At 47.0% G+C, this 15,469-nt stretch overlaps 1 protein-coding gene across 1 annotated transcript in view; it reads left to right on the forward strand.

Moving 5' to 3' along the window:
- Nucleotides 1-15,469, forward strand: part of LOC121832922 (aminopeptidase NAALADL1-like) — a 40,977-nt gene that overhangs the window by 8,177 nt on the left and 17,331 nt on the right. Inside the window, exons 3-6 of the mRNA XM_042288587.1 lie at nt 1,435-1,560; nt 5,601-5,723; nt 7,459-7,639; nt 9,109-9,196. Of these exons, the coding sequence (XP_042144521.1) occupies nt 1,435-1,560; nt 5,601-5,723; nt 7,459-7,639; nt 9,109-9,196 (518 nt within the window). The remainder of the gene's footprint in view (nt 1-1,434; nt 1,561-5,600; nt 5,724-7,458; nt 7,640-9,108; nt 9,197-15,469) is intronic.

Here is a 15,469-nt window from a genome sequence, read left to right on the forward strand (position 1 = left end):
GGGAGAACGCTGCTCGTTTCTCTTCAATTTTTGTCTGCGACTTTTATTGCGTGGAAAGAAAAACGAACGCGGGTTTCATTGGGCATAAACGTCAGGAATTTGTTCTTATGGGTATTCGCGCAATGTACGAAAATCGTTGCACCATCCCTTTAAGCAGCGGGAGGTTAATTGGGTTCAACGGGCGTCTAGTGTCTGCAATATAGATGAAAAATTTAGCAAGTGCAGTGCTTTTCTGGGGCCTTTAATGTTTTGAATGCCGTGTTTTCTTTTCACCGGTGCGCTCCGTATAGGCCCCGTCTTCTCCCTGCGTGTCGAATAAAAATGTCAGTCCCAGTAAAGCAGTAGCTTGGCTTGCGAAATACATTTGCTTATCAGAGACACATTTATGTGTAGGCACAATGTTAATTACTTCCGGCGTGCCTACTACCTAGGACATTTTTTTTTTGTTCGTTCTCTACCTTTCGAGGCACGACACTCTGCAAAAGGGTGCATCGACCTTTAAACTTGAATGCACTCTTTTTGTAACACTTAACTCGTTTTTTTTTGTTTTTGTTTTTTATTTGGAACTGCAGTTTTTTTTTTTTTTCAGAGTCGTTGGAGTAAGAGTTTATTAATAACTTGTGGATCTGCGTGTTTGCCGAAGCGCGAGGTTGATTTCAAAGACAAACCACTCTCGTACAACAAAAGAGCATACTGAAACAGAAGTCATCCACACAAAACTTATTCACTTGCCAAGAACAGGTAACACCCTAAAGCAAGAAATTAAACCGCATAACGAGTTTACTCTGGCGTTGCACTAAAACGGTTTAATGCGCATCACGCAGTAGGCCTACATACGACAGCACGCTGGTATGATGTTTATCCAGATCGAAATGTACAGATCGGACCCAGGATCTACGGGCTCGGCAGCGCGAGCATTCGCTGCACGTGCTCCGAGTTAAGCGCCGTTCACACATATGCGACCGAGTAAGACCGAGAAAGACCAGACCGGTTTTTAAGCCTCTTGCGACGTCTAGGGACCGGATGCGCTGCAGCGGAGCTGGTCCTAAGACGTCGCAAGAGGCTTAAAAACCGGTCTGGTCTTCCTTGGTCTTAAGGCCCGTTCACACATATGCAACCGAGTAAGACCGAGAGAGACCAGACCGGTTTTTAAGCCTCTTGCGAGGCCTTAGGACCCGATGCGCTGCGGCAAAGATGGTCCTAAGACGTAGCAAGAGGCTTTAAAAAAACCGGTCTTGTCTCTCTCGGTCTTACTCGGTTGCATTTGTGTGAACGGCGCTTTACGGTGCACTTACACGCTCGGTTAAGAGCAACAGACGTCTTGAAAAAACCCGCTCGGTGTTTACTTCTTTAGTTTTTTTTGGCGACGTTGCCGCTTTATGAGGTAGAGATAGCCGCTCAGTTTTGGGAGACGTGGACATTCCTTTGTTGCAGCTACAAGTGATCGACGCGAAAGGAGACGTTGTAATGGATGCCGGGATGCATGAGGCAGCCATTCCAGGCATCGATACCGATTCTGTTCCGGGGTACCTCGCCTACTCTCCTACGGGAACCGTCGAGGTAAGCCCGGAACGTTTTTGCAGCCCTGCGAGCAAACATCGCGCGAATTTAGACCCTCGTCCACCTCATTGGGTCGCCTGTAACGGAAGTCTAAATTAAGACAATAGGGGCGGTGTCACAATTCCATTCTTACGCTGCTCCTATTGGTTCATCTAGTGCGATGGGAGTTAAACCACGAGGTAACTTTGTTTACGGGCAAAATCAAATTTTAATTCTACGGTCGGTAACGGCATGAGCACGCAATACAAGTGCCGCCTCCAACAACTGCTCGTTGCCTTCCCAAAAGCAACTACTACAACAGACAAGAAAAAGTTGAAGACTGGAGAGCACAAGAGCTACTTTCAACTGACGTTTTATTAAAAAGATAGAGAAAAAAAAGGAAAACGTTAAAAATTAAAACTCAAAAACGACTGAAAATCGGAAAGGTCCTAATATAGCTGGACGTTTTATAAATAGTTTGCTCAATATAATAATTATTAAAAAATAAAGAATACTAGTGAACTTATAAAATGATTGTATACGAACAAAGACAAAAAAGAAGTCTAGGAAAGGATTTCAGGTACAGTAGTTCCTTTGATGATAATGTTACTGACGAAACACTAATGCCAGCATCGCCTCTTATAACAATGGCCCGAGCTTCGTAAATTTCTGTATTTTATTATCGTGATGCCGTATTAGGATCCTTGTGTTGTCAAACAGCGGGTTTGTGCACGCGAAGAGGACTGTGGGTGCACCCTGTTGTTTCAACACTTTTTTAAAACACGTCTACCTTACTCTTTTAAATGCGATCGCATTGAATTTGTAGATTGGAAGATTGGTAAAAAAAAGTCTAGAGAAGGCGTGGTGATACACAAAATTAATGAGGGGGTAGAATATTTAACGAGAGAGATAATTTATAGGAAACTTTAAAGGGTGTAAATATTTTCATGTAGGATGGATGCCACAAGCTACCGCTCGATGGAGGAACAGTCCGTACCATCTGTGCTGTGATAGAAGATATACGCTCGCTGGAAGTGTCGAGATCGTCTTCAAAATACCCCTCAAAAAAAAAAAAAAGGTCGTTTTAAAATGCAGCTTTTAGGCGGCAGTTTTTCGGGTTGAGCAGCGTCGGCGTCGGCGTAACCGCGCTAAATTTAGCGGGAAAATTGACTCCACGTGACCTCAACACCAATTTGATTCCCTGCTAAACTTAGGAGAGAAAATGACGTCACATGACTTGGTGTCACGTCACCTGTCAAAAAATTCAGTTCCTCCGCTAGATTTAGCGGGACAATTGACGTCACGTTACCTCACCAATTCAGTTTCCACGCTAAATTTAGAGTGGAAAATGACGTCGCATGAATTGGTGTCACTCACCTATGAACAAATTCAGTTTCTCCGCTAGATGTAGCGGGAAAATTGACGTCACGGCAGTGTAACACCAATTCAGTTTTGATGCTAAATATAGGGGGAAATCGACGTTACATGACTGGGTGTCACGTCACCTATGAACAAATTCGGTTTCACCACTATACTCTGTTTCACCTTATGATGTACCGCAGGAAAGGCTACAAGCGCGAACTCCTTGCTCTGGTGCACATCTCGGCGGCACAAGCTCTCGTGCGTTAAGGGCAGCTCCCAACGCTATGAGCTCGCGCTTCTAGCCTTCTCTGCGGTACACCATAAAGTAAAACGGAGTATAGATTTAGCGGGAAAATTGACGTCACGTTACCTCACCAATTCAGTTTCCACGCTAAATTTAGAGTGGAAAATGACGTCGCATGAATTGGTGTCACTCACCTATGAACAAATTCAGTTTCTCCGCTAGATGTAGCGGGAAAATTGACGTCACGGCAGTGTAACACCAATTCAGTTTTGATGCTAAATATAGGGGGAAATCGACGTTACATGACTGGGTGTCACGTCACCTATGAACAAATGCGGTTTCACCGCTATACTCCGTTTCACCTTATGATGTACCGCAGGAAAGGCTACAAGCGCGAACTCCTTGCTCTGGTGCACATCTCGGCGGCACAAGCTCTCGTGCGTTAAGGGCAGCTCCCAACGCTATGAGCTCGCGCTTCTAGCCTTCTCTGCGGTACACCATAAAGTAAAACGGAGTATAGATTTAGCGGGAAAATTGACATCACGTGCGGAGGTGAAGCCGGGAAGGTGCGGAGGAGGACGAGGAAAGGAGGAGGAAAGCTTGGGAGAAGAGCGTGTTGGTTTAAGTCATGAATGAAGAAAGAATAAAACAATTAAAACAGGGACAACACAACCAGATTGTTTTATTCTTTCTTCATCCATGAGGAGGAAAGGGGGAGAGGGGGAGTAGGAGAGGAGAGGAGGAGGGTACAAGGAGGAGGAGCAAGAAAGGAGGAGGAGGGTACAAGGAGGAGAGGAGGAGCAGGAAAAGAGGAGGAGTATGAGAGATGAGGAGGATGGAAGGAGGAGGGGAGAGGAGGAGGAGGGGAGGAGAAGCATGAAAGGAGGAGAGTGGGAGGACGGGAGGAGGGGAGGTTAGGGAAGAGGGGCATATCCTCCCCTCTGTGCCCTCCCCTCCTCCTCCTCAAGAGCTGCGCTCTAATTTTGCGTTACAGCGATTTGTAAACATCTTTAAAGGGGCGGTGCAACAATTTGCGGACTTTGGCTAATTAATTGCGGGAATTGATCCCGGCCACATATAAAACGAAGGACCGAAAACTATTCTTTCCTGCTTGCCCTAGTTTTCATTAAAAAAATAAAAGAAATTGGTATTTCTGGCACCCCTCAACTCAACATTGAAGCGGCACCAGCTTCGCCTGTGACGTCATTCGGAGTGGCGTTGGTTTCCGGTTGGGTTCTTCTGGCTTCCGTTTCCCCAGCGCTCGCCGCTCTCCCGCTTTCCCGCCGATTCCCGACCAACATGGTGGCATGGCGGATGGCCTGAGCGACGTCGAGCACAAGATGCTTGCGACGCGGCGGGCAGTCGAAGTCGAGGTCGAGACACCAGTAACAATAACGATACCACGATACTACGGACCATGACCAACGCACTCCGTCGAGCGAGGGAAAGACAAAACGTCCGGGTTGCTCGTGTAGCCGCCGTAGGCGCCTCGGGCGTCGACGGATGACGGCGACGGCAGGTTTTGTTGACTTGCGGTAGATGGCGCCACAAATAATTCATACCCTTTTAGCGGCAATATTAGGCTTCTGAAGCGTTTCTGCATGCCTAAACAACAAGATTTTTTAAACTTAACCTTAAATCAAGCTTACAATTGCCTAACACTATCACTTACAAAAACCACTCCGAATGACGTCACACCACAGGTTCCATTTGCGGCCACCATGTGGCCGCAGGTTGGGAAAAAAAGCGTTTTTTATTTTACGATTACGCAGCGAAATAGAGGTATTTTGGGGTATGGTGGCACTTTTTCTCTTACTCATGCCGAAGTAAACAATATAAAAAATACAAGCTGCACATTCGTTCAGTGTTAAAATCATTGCACCGCCCCTTTAAATTTTTCGAACGCTTTGCAAGAGAACAGCGTTTGGCTGGGGACAGAGGGGCAAGGTGGGTTCGTCCTGCTACCACCAAAGGCTAATTTAGGGCACGAGGTTCGTCTCAAATAAATCAGCAGAATTTGGTTCAGAGGAGAAACGTCAAAACGCTGTTATTGCATTTCGACGTAGAGTCTGTGCAGCGAAGCACCACAGAAGCAACCCCGCTTTTACAAAGGGTGTAATCAGGCCCTGGGATTAAGCAATATCACCTAGAAGGGCAGGCGCCCATGACGTCATGGTCAGTAGACCCCCGACCTGCCCCAAGCGGCAAAAACGTGGAAGCTCAACGAAAAGCGTCGCAAGCGAGTCCAGGCTTCGTTGCGTGCGAGTGTCGTGCTCTTGTGAGACGCTGCACCCCTTGCTGGCAACATTGCTGACGCAAGCTATGCGGCGGCGCGTGGATTTACAAGTGATGACGTAGAGAGAAAGGGGGACGAAGGGGGAGGGGCGCTAGCCTTGTTTTCTAGGTTGTACGGTTACAGATAGGAAAACAGGGTGGTCGTCACTTCTCTCCTCAGGGCGACATCATATTCGTTAATTATGGCACCTACCCGGACTTCGACAAGCTCGAGAAAAACAACATCTCCGTCAAGGGCTTCATCTGCTTGGCCAGGTATGGCGGAGGCCACCGTGGAGAGAAGGTAAGGTGGCTCCGGAGAGAGCAGTCGACTTTCATGATTCGTTTCTGTGGGTCCGTTCAAACAGAATTATCGTGCTTACCCACCAAAAAAAAATAAATAAATAAATGACATGCATGCGTTGTTTTGCAAATTAAAACGAATTCCGTCTCTAGCCAGTGGTGACCACGGAGAGCTTTGTGGTGCTGTCAAACAAAGTCCATCAATATAACATTTAAGCTTATATACAATACAATATAAGAGCATGCAGAGCAGGAAAAAGTAATAATATTTTATAAGTATCTTTCCTAATCAGGTTATTTTTTCTGGGCTCATTGACTCTGTATCGTTACTGGAAGGTTTCTATAAAGAAGCTAAAGATTTAAGTGGCCTAAACGTTGTATAAAGTCTTCTCGCCTCTACGAGCTCATTTTTATTTATAAGGTTCTAAGATATTGCCTTATCTCCGTTTTTTTTTTTGTTTTGAGTACAGGTCCAAGACACAAATCTTTAACATACAAATGTTAAACTGTATATACCCGCCAGAGTGGAATATTCCAGTTCCTTCTGGGGTGTTTTCTATTCCATTCTCTTGCACCGCGGAAGCGATGAAGCTAACAATGCATACTCAGCACAGCTTCTCAGCCGTTATGGGAGCGTGGTGGAGACGTCACACCGGTACTTCCGCAGCAATCTCGTCAAGAATTAGCATTTTTATTAAAATATGTGATAAGCTGTTCAATCATATGTTCATCTATTTCCTTGTCAACGGCTCTGCCCGCTCACGAAACGTGGTAAAATCAGAAGGTTCTAGTCTCCGACGGTCCACCGGACTCTTCCTGTTCGAGAAATGGCTTGAATTGCCATCACATCGGCAGTCATTGCGGCGGCTTTCTTTCTGAGTGCACTTCAGTGGCAGGCATTTTGTACCATCTATTTTGTTTTTCTTGGCAAAATCCAGTCGGAATGACCACCAGCACGGCGCAATGACGACACGTCAGTCAAAAGTCACACTCTGTTCCTTTATGTGCCAAACCAAAAAAAAAAAAAAAAGAGTAACTGGCACGCCCAAGTGGAGGACTCAGGATTCATTGCAACCATCTGGGAACCTTTCATGTGCCACGGCGTCTTCTCCGCAATGAGCCTCCGTCAGATTGCGGGCACCTCGCCGGGCTTCGGGTCCTCACCTATTGGGGATCCATAGGCCGGCGCTTTGCCATGATGTACTAGAGTACTGTTGTTATATTAGTGTATGTAGTAAAATACTATGGTGTATGAGAATTTGGTGAATGCTGCAGCAATTTTACGGACGATACTTGTCTGCTGCGCGAAATGGAATAACAAATCTTCGCAACTTGAGTTATCGTTCACGTACTGTGGCATACTTCTCGAGGATCCTCTAGGGAACAAACCATTTTCTAAGTACTGTATTTAAAAGAAATAAAACCCAGAGAGGCACCACCACCACTAGCTAACTAAATAATTACACCGTAACGACAAACGCCATGGGCATCCGGCCAAGCTGTCTCGTCGTCTGCTCCCGTCTCAAGCAGCACACCGGCGACAAACAGTGTTGCGCCAGCCGCCATGGCCATCGCTTGAACAATCGCGCTTCGCCGGTGCACAGAACAGCGTCCAGTATTTTGGTAAACCATAACTCTCCTCGGAACCACTCAGGCGTCTTTATGGCGCCACGTGCAAGCCATGTACTTGAGAGGACTGGCTGAGGCATTTCTGAAAGCGCCGCACCCACACTCAGGTTCGAAACTGCCACGAGCGAGGCGGCATCGCCACCATTATCTTCTCGGACCCTAAAGCCGTCTCGCCCCTGGGTCTGGACAAAGTATACCCGAACTCCCAGTTCGTGGACGGCACAGCGCTCCAGAGGGGGGCGCTCTACACCTACGGAGATCCGGAAACCCCCGGATATCCGTCCATAAGTGAGTAGTAATTCACCTCTGTCGGAATAACTCGTGCCCTCTGTCGGACACTTGGTTGGAAGATCTACTGGTAGAAAACTTCAGGAAATAAAAAAAAAAAATCCGCCAATGCACTTAGTTTCGTTCCACTTACGTTCCAGATAAAACCAAAACTTATTTGACAAAAATAAATTCCGCTTAACCAGGAGTAACCGTGTTCCGCATAAATCGTAGTTTATAGAGAGTAGTGTTGCAGATAACTGTAAATAACTCATAGTTTTTTTTTAAAAAAACAGTGTTACGGATAATTAATACCGGTAAACAATAAATCTTTAAAATTTTCCAGGTAAACCTTTTTTGAAATTTTAACTGAAAAAGATTGATGTTTAAGTGTAACGAAATAAGTGGAACGCCATGTAAGTGGAACGACAATCCACGTGGCGCCTACGTGTTCAAGATTCCTTGCCTTCGACCTTATGCGCCACGGTAGCATATGCATTAACTTGCCGATAGTGGGTTAACTCCAAGTCCCTCGAGCTTCCCATTTCGACAGTAGGTTCGCGGCGTACAGGTTATTCCAAGTCGGGAATACTGGTCGTTGGTACGGGCAAAGAACATCGTGAAAAAACTAGGCTTGTTTCAATACCTTAAATTTTGTCTTTCTTAAGAACTGCAGCTGGTGGTGGGCCGTCACAAGAGGCTTAAAGACCGGTATAGTCTAAGTCGATGAGTACGGGCCTTTGGAACAAAGTTATTTCGCTGAAACAGGAGTCGAGAGCTCTCATGGCTCTCTTTCTGAAAGCTTCCGCTGTTGCCAACAAAAACTATGTGTGTTTGGCGGATGCAATCTGAGCAGTTGTGCTCTGTTTAAAATTGGATTACTTGAGCCGCGGAGGATACAAATTCAGAATGTTGTGCGAAAGATGCTTTTCAAAGCAATGACAACATAATTTAATTGTTTTCTTCAAGACGAAATTTTTCTGTACAATGCTCGGCCAGTGACCCTCCCTTTAAATGACCATACCTAACGCCTTCCTAGAGAGCAAAATACCGTAGTGCTGGAGTTCTTTACGTCAGCTTCCGGGGGTCAGCGCGGGGCACGTGATTAGACGAGTGTTGCGTCACCATTCGGATCGTGCTCGGCCAGTGAGAACATGAATCCCAAATGATCGCTCACGCAGCACTCCTGTGCGATCTGTGCCCCGTGCCGGCTCGTGGCAGATGAGTAAGGTGTGATTGGATGAAAGTTCAGCAACATAGCCTCCAGCGTCCACGGGCAGTCAGAGCACGGCGGAAGTCAGCGAGAGCACGCTGGGTGCCGACTATTCCCTGCCGTTCTCGTCCATTCAGCGACTGTTTTTACTGAAAGTAATTTGCGCCAGTTTGAGAAAGTCAAGACGCGCTTTCTTTTTAAGCACAAAAGGTTGGGGAGAATTATGTGGAGCCTTGCATGCATAAGTTGATCTTATTGGCGTTATGTTTAACCACAGAGGAGGCCCTACGATATCCCAACACATCGGACATGCCACAGATACCGGGACTGGTAATAGGCTACGACGACGCCAGACTTCTCTTCGGGTGAGTAGGGCCTTTCTTCTGCATCGTTCGATATGCGATGAAAACAGAGTAAATACAGAGATGCGTGCAGAAAATGGCAGCTATAGCGCACTTTGTTGTCTGCTATCTACATTTGGCGTACAGTGTCCAAATACAAGAGCGTTTGATTAAAAAAAACAATCATACACTCTTAAAAAAATCTAGTAGTATTTACTAGGTTAAAGCTAGTAACAGCTTGTCACATATGTTTTTAGGTACCTAGTAACCGTAGGTAGTAACGGTCAAGCTACTAGCGGTTACTAGATCAAAAAACTAGTAACGGTTACTAATTAACCTTGTATAGTTTACTACCTTCAGTAACTGGCACTAACTGTCGCAAGACCCAGATGGGGCTAGTCAACGTCAAATTCAAAATTGGCAAAAATGTATTGTCGCTGTGATAGATTTCTTTTCAACACTGCATACCTTCACATTTGCACACGGATTATAAACCAACACGCGGCTCTTACGTCACGCCTCTGCGGTGGCGCCGTTGTCACTACGGCGCATGCGCAGAAGCTTCAACTCACGCGAATCTGTTTTCTGCGCTCGCGCAGTGCCCTCACCTGGTGTGGGCAAACGCGAGCTTGTCTGTAAACAGCGTGTCGGTCTATACATTTAGCACCGACGAGCAATTTGAACACAGAAGACTCCAAAACATACACGCAACGACACGCTAACCTAGTTGCTGCCCCCAATGGCTACCCACGCGTCTTTTATACTGATCACATGAATGAAGTCGGTTGGTCAGTGACCACCTCGTTCGTAAATATGGTGCTCCTTTCGCACCAATTTTGTTCTCCAATAGTTCTGCTAAACATTCCAATGGATGTATCTCTTACTAAGAAGTAACGGTACACACAGTAATTTCTTGCGACAATCAATAAAACAGCGTCCACATAGGTTCCCAGCGGCCATGTTCTTGCTTCCACCCATAGACTGCCCCTTTTTGCGCATGCATCGTCTCTACACTGCGATTCCGCTTCCAAGTTGGGACTTTCCAGCTCCATGAGAATCATCCAAGCCCCGAGCAGACATCAACCGTGAAAAAGACATTTTCAGTGTCAAGGAGCGAAGCAGCGAAGCTTCTTGAACGGCGAAACCCATGCCACTAAACCGACCGAAATATCGCCGTCGAGCGGCAGATCCGGTGACCAGCGGACGCTCGTCACCGGCTTGTTAGGACCATCCTCGGAGCAGTTCACGACCGTACACACACTCACCCAGTCGAGCTCATGAACGCTAAATATGCACACCGACACGGGAACACTAGAGCAGCACACGACACACGGCAAATACGGCAAGTACAGATCGCAAAAATGAGTGTCTCGCAAACTCCGACTGGCCCCAACGTGTTATCGCACAAGGTTGCCAGGCGTCGCTGGTGAAAAATAAGCATAATTTAAAGAACAAAACAATACAAAAAACTAAAACAGAATTAACCTTTCTTCTGTTTGGAAATGATTTTAACACGTGCTACGCGACTATTTTCATCCCAGTTAAAATCAGAGTTAAAATATAAACGCCTCCAAACAAATGCAAACGGGAAGGAAGGTCAGAAGCCGTATGGCCATTGCATCAACGATAGCTGCGCTCGCGACAGCGCTGGGTTCCACGACATGCTGGAACAGAGGCTGTGATCATTATAAAGTCAGCTCCAACCCTCAAACATGCCCCCTCTTACAATATTTGATGCTAAGATTGTGTGTGTGCATACCCCCCCACACACACACCTTGCATTTCCAAGCAGTAAAGCCTGGTTCAGACAGTTGCGTTTGACTGCGTTTGACTGCGTTGCGGCAGCGAGAAACCAGGACATCCCTGCTGCTTATATCGTGTGCCAAGATGATTCCTTGGATTGGATTCCACGCTTCATACGAAGCACAGATGTGCCGGTGACTAGCTTTCCGCACTCGACGCAACGCAGTCAAACGCACTCAAACGCAAGTGTCTGAACCGGCCTTAAGTGTGCCACTAACGCTGGCCATCGGCGACGCAGTCGACGCCGCCATGTTGTCCGCGACTTCGGGGTAGTAAGTAAATAGCTACTAAAAAGGTAATGGCGGTCGGGAAAAGGTAGTAACTGCTGCATTTACTAACGTCTTACTAACTGTCGTGCGTTTGAGGTAGTAAAAAGTAAGTGAAAGGTATTAACGGTCAGAAAAAGGTAGTAACTGCTGCAGTTGCTAGCTTTTTACTGGCGTTTCTTTAAGAGTACAATATACTCGTGCAGACGGAGAGCAACATGTCGTAAAGCAGTCGTCGCCAAGAGGTCGAACAAAGACACGACGTAATTGGCGACTGAAACTTTTTGGACACCCAAAGTGGATGGTGGACAGATGGCAAACAAAAGCTTCTGTTCAGCGATGTCCTCTCATGTCGGTCTTTTTCTCTCTCGAGGCATCGTGAAGAAAACCGGAACACTTTCAGCGAGCTTCTCACTTTTATCATTGAGTGGAGCGAACTGCGACACGTGGTTATCCTCCGAGACAACCATACGTATCCTGCTACCCCTTCGTGCTATGAACCACACGCAGAGCTACACTCTTAGAAAAAAGGGTATGGATAGTCCTCCCTTAGGGGAGGAACGTTCTTGTAACCTATGTTCCTTTAGAGAGGGAGAAACGTTCGTCCCTGAAGCAGGGGAGCACAGTTCCTCCGTCGCTTGCATCTCAATATGGCGGCCCTGAATCGAGCAAATCGAGCCCAAAAAGGCTTGACGAGGACGCTACGTCTCTTGTACAAGGCGAGAGCAGCAGCAAATAAAAGCGTAACACGAGCTTTCCGCAAACTGTGTTTATTTCCGAAGCCAGATTCTCCCCATAGGTACAGAAACTTGCGTTTCGAAAGCAGTTACTCACTCTTCTCGTCGACAGCACTGCGATGTTAAACGGAGACAACCGATACCCAGTTACTTCGCGCACTTTGCGTCTTACCTTTGGTGTTCCTCGAGTCACAATTCCTTCGTCAACCGCACATCACGGACAAGGGCAAACTCAATCCGCGGTACCAAAAGCCGCTCTCGAAAGAACAAACTCGAAGCCGCTGTTTATCGCGTAACGTGAAAGGTTAATTCGCTAGCCACCAGATGGCGGGGTCAAGCAGAGTAATTGCAAGTAGCTAGGCTAGGTGGCGCTAGGTACCGTCCAATTCATGTTCTACAAAAAATATTTAGCTCTTTTCAGGCCACTACTGCACTTGGGGATCCTCTACTATACACACATTACGCTTATTACTAACATGAGGTGAACATACATTGAGCACATACACGGCACACACAAATATAAATACAACAGAAACACCACACTAACCCGAACACTACAAACGTGCTCTGCGTTTCCGTCTTTTATACTGGTCGTTTTGAACGTACGGAACTTTTCGGTGACTCCCTCAGCAATAAAAAATATTCCCAGCATGTTGAATTTTTCCCAGCAATGTCATACCTCTGAGAGTATTTTGAAGGGCTCAGGGGATTAATCTCTTATTAAAAAGTAAACGCTCCATCATGCCGTAATTATTTGAAAGCCAATAAATCAAGCCGCTCCAATGCGGTTCGAAGCCATGAGTTTGTTTCCCCACACGGCATGTCGTAGCCTGTATTTCTATTGGTTTTTCTATTTGTGCTGTTCGCGCAAAGCTGCAATTGTCGTCTTGAATTAATCTCTGTAGAGCGGGTATTCACTCAGCTTGAAGTGATGCTTCACGGGCTGAGAAATCGCTTTTCGATCAACTTGAATGCAGTCAAAGCCGCGACTTGCGGCAGGTGTTAAGTGTACGGAGCTACGCCGTGGCGAGCCCGAAAACTTCTAGCGCTCATCCCAGCGCGCCACTTGTAGGGCAGTTTCTCTAGGAACCGTAGTATATTTAAACAGCAAAATAAAGGGTAGCTTTTTTATTTTTTTATTTTACCTATTGTTTTATAATGCCGAAATTCCATACTGTAAATATACGTACTTTCCGTCACGATTTCATACTGTTCAGTCCTTGCCCCAGAGCTCAATCGCTCTCGGGGACAAGACGATTCCGACAGTCACGTTGGCCACTGTACGATAGCGATAGGAGATTCTACTGTTCAGACCAGCGTTCCAACATGACTATCCGCACGCCGATCGATTGCACCTAATCCCTCAAGTGGTATTAAACTTTTTAATGTAAAGCGGAATGTCAACCTGCGACACCAAGCCCCCTCCGATCACGGCCCGACCAACGGCATCAATGCCCGACAGTTTACGATTTTATCTTGTTGTTACACCACTGATACGCGAACACACGGTCACATCGGCGATAACTGCAGTCTTCTGTTCACAACCCACAACACTGCCATCACGATGTTGCAGCTATGTTGCTGATACGCACAAATGCAGAACCACGTTGAACGCCGGTTGCACTCGGCATCGGAAAACAGAACCGAACTCGGGACGGAAGGCACCCAGGCTGCCGGCAGCAAAACCTGCCTGTCTTGGACGTAGTTCCTGCGGTTTCCATAACGTCGAAAACGTCGACACAAGTCCGCGTGGTTTCGCTACTGTAGTGACTGTAGTTCCATGCCGCGCGAGTCCCGCAATCCGGAGACGGCCATCCCCCAGTGTACGTGGCGCTGCTGGCACTGCTCCGGAACTTCGCTGTTTCTAGCGGCTTCGTTTGCTCGTTTGATAAAATCAGTGATAAAAACGTCAATGCAACCGAAATGTTCTGCGCGTTTATACTAGAAGACGGAATTACAGGCGGCCTTCGCTGCCGCTGAAGCTCAATCAACTCAACAGCTATTTATTAAACAACGTGCACGACCTGCTCGAAAAACGAAGCCGAAAGAAGATGGGTCGGGAGGGCGAAAGCTTTCTCCTGTCTGCCTGGCAGGGAGTAAAGGTGGGTGAGGAGGAGTGGCAAATCCCGTGCGCCGACATCCTGGGTCCCGAGTGAACGAACGCAAAAGAGAGCGACAGAACACGAGAGAAAGAAAGCAACGTTGCCATGGTAACGCGAAGAGTGAAAACTCTTAGCAATATAAACAGTGATAATTTAACGTTGTAAACTAAATTATGAGCTATTCTAACGCTTATAAAAAGCAATAAACTCATTACGCTGCATTAACTTCCCTTCTGTCGAAATCTCGGAAATCTGGTGGTTGCGCAGTTTCGTATTCCTCAACCGCGCCCAGCCGCGCCCCACTGGCGAAGCCGGGTATATGGTTTAGTTTAGCGTTAACGCGAGGCCGTACATCTGCGCGCTTTTCAAAAAGAAAGCTTCGAAAGGAACGTGAATATCTTTCCACCGGTAAGTTCGTGAATTGTTGAAGTTCACGAAACTGCTCTGATGATGTAACCGTGTTTGGGACCCAGAAGGTCTGCCTGCATGATCCGCCGCTTGCGGCAGCCAGAATGTATGGGAAAATGGCGGACCTTTTCCTCTAGAGTTAGTATGTATGATCTCTATGCTGCCTGGAGAAGGAGAAAAATGTTTCGTTCCTCCCTGTTTCTCGTGTCCGCTTGGGGGCGCGTCAGTAGAAGAGAGGAAGACGCGCCGTTGCTACTTTTAGAGCGCAGCTCTTAGGGGCCCGTTCCCGGCTTTTTTCCTCCATTTTTTCTTAGAGTGTATAGCTCTGTGTGTGCGTTGTGGATTGTGCGTATTCCCTTAACCAACGCTTTCGCGCGATTAGGAGAGGACAGGACGAGTTTAAGCGCGATGGAGGAAAAGAAAGTATAAGGAGAAGAGGACCAATCACTTTCTGTTTCTGATAAGTATTTCCCGGGAAAGTGGGAGGCTGCTGAGGGACCTAAAATGATGGACACACTAATGGCGAATTTCACGGGTCAGTTTGGAACGCACTGAGATCAGTAGACCAGATCCGCGATGGAGCATGCAATTCGAACGGAGAATTGATCCGCCTCCGGATCCCCAATAGAATGTGACCACTCCTACGGGATCGGCGGATGCTTTCCCGTCATTCAGCTTCTCGGGAATCTCCTTCCCGCGGTCCCGGTACTCGAAGAACATGTTTCTGCGATCGCGGCGCTAACAACACAGGCTCAACACACGCATGATGTGGAAGATGCGTGTTGATAAGCGATGAGCATTAGCGTAGCCCACTTGCTTCTTCCTCGGAATACCTGTGAACAGTATTCAAGTACGTCTGGATTTTTGACCTCTTGTGCGGAGGTCCGAAAATGCAGTCGAATTCATACTGGACATACAAGCAATCCTCGTCGTCGCTGCCATCAACTAGTAGCAGAGGCACTTCGCGAGCGGCCATTATGA

Source organism: Ixodes scapularis, unplaced genomic scaffold (assembly GCF_016920785.2).
Source record: "Ixodes scapularis isolate PalLabHiFi unplaced genomic scaffold, ASM1692078v2 PGA_scaffold10__122_contigs__length_95168666, whole genome shotgun sequence".
In the NCBI taxonomy this organism is placed as follows: Eukaryota; Metazoa; Arthropoda; class Arachnida; order Ixodida; family Ixodidae; genus Ixodes; species Ixodes scapularis.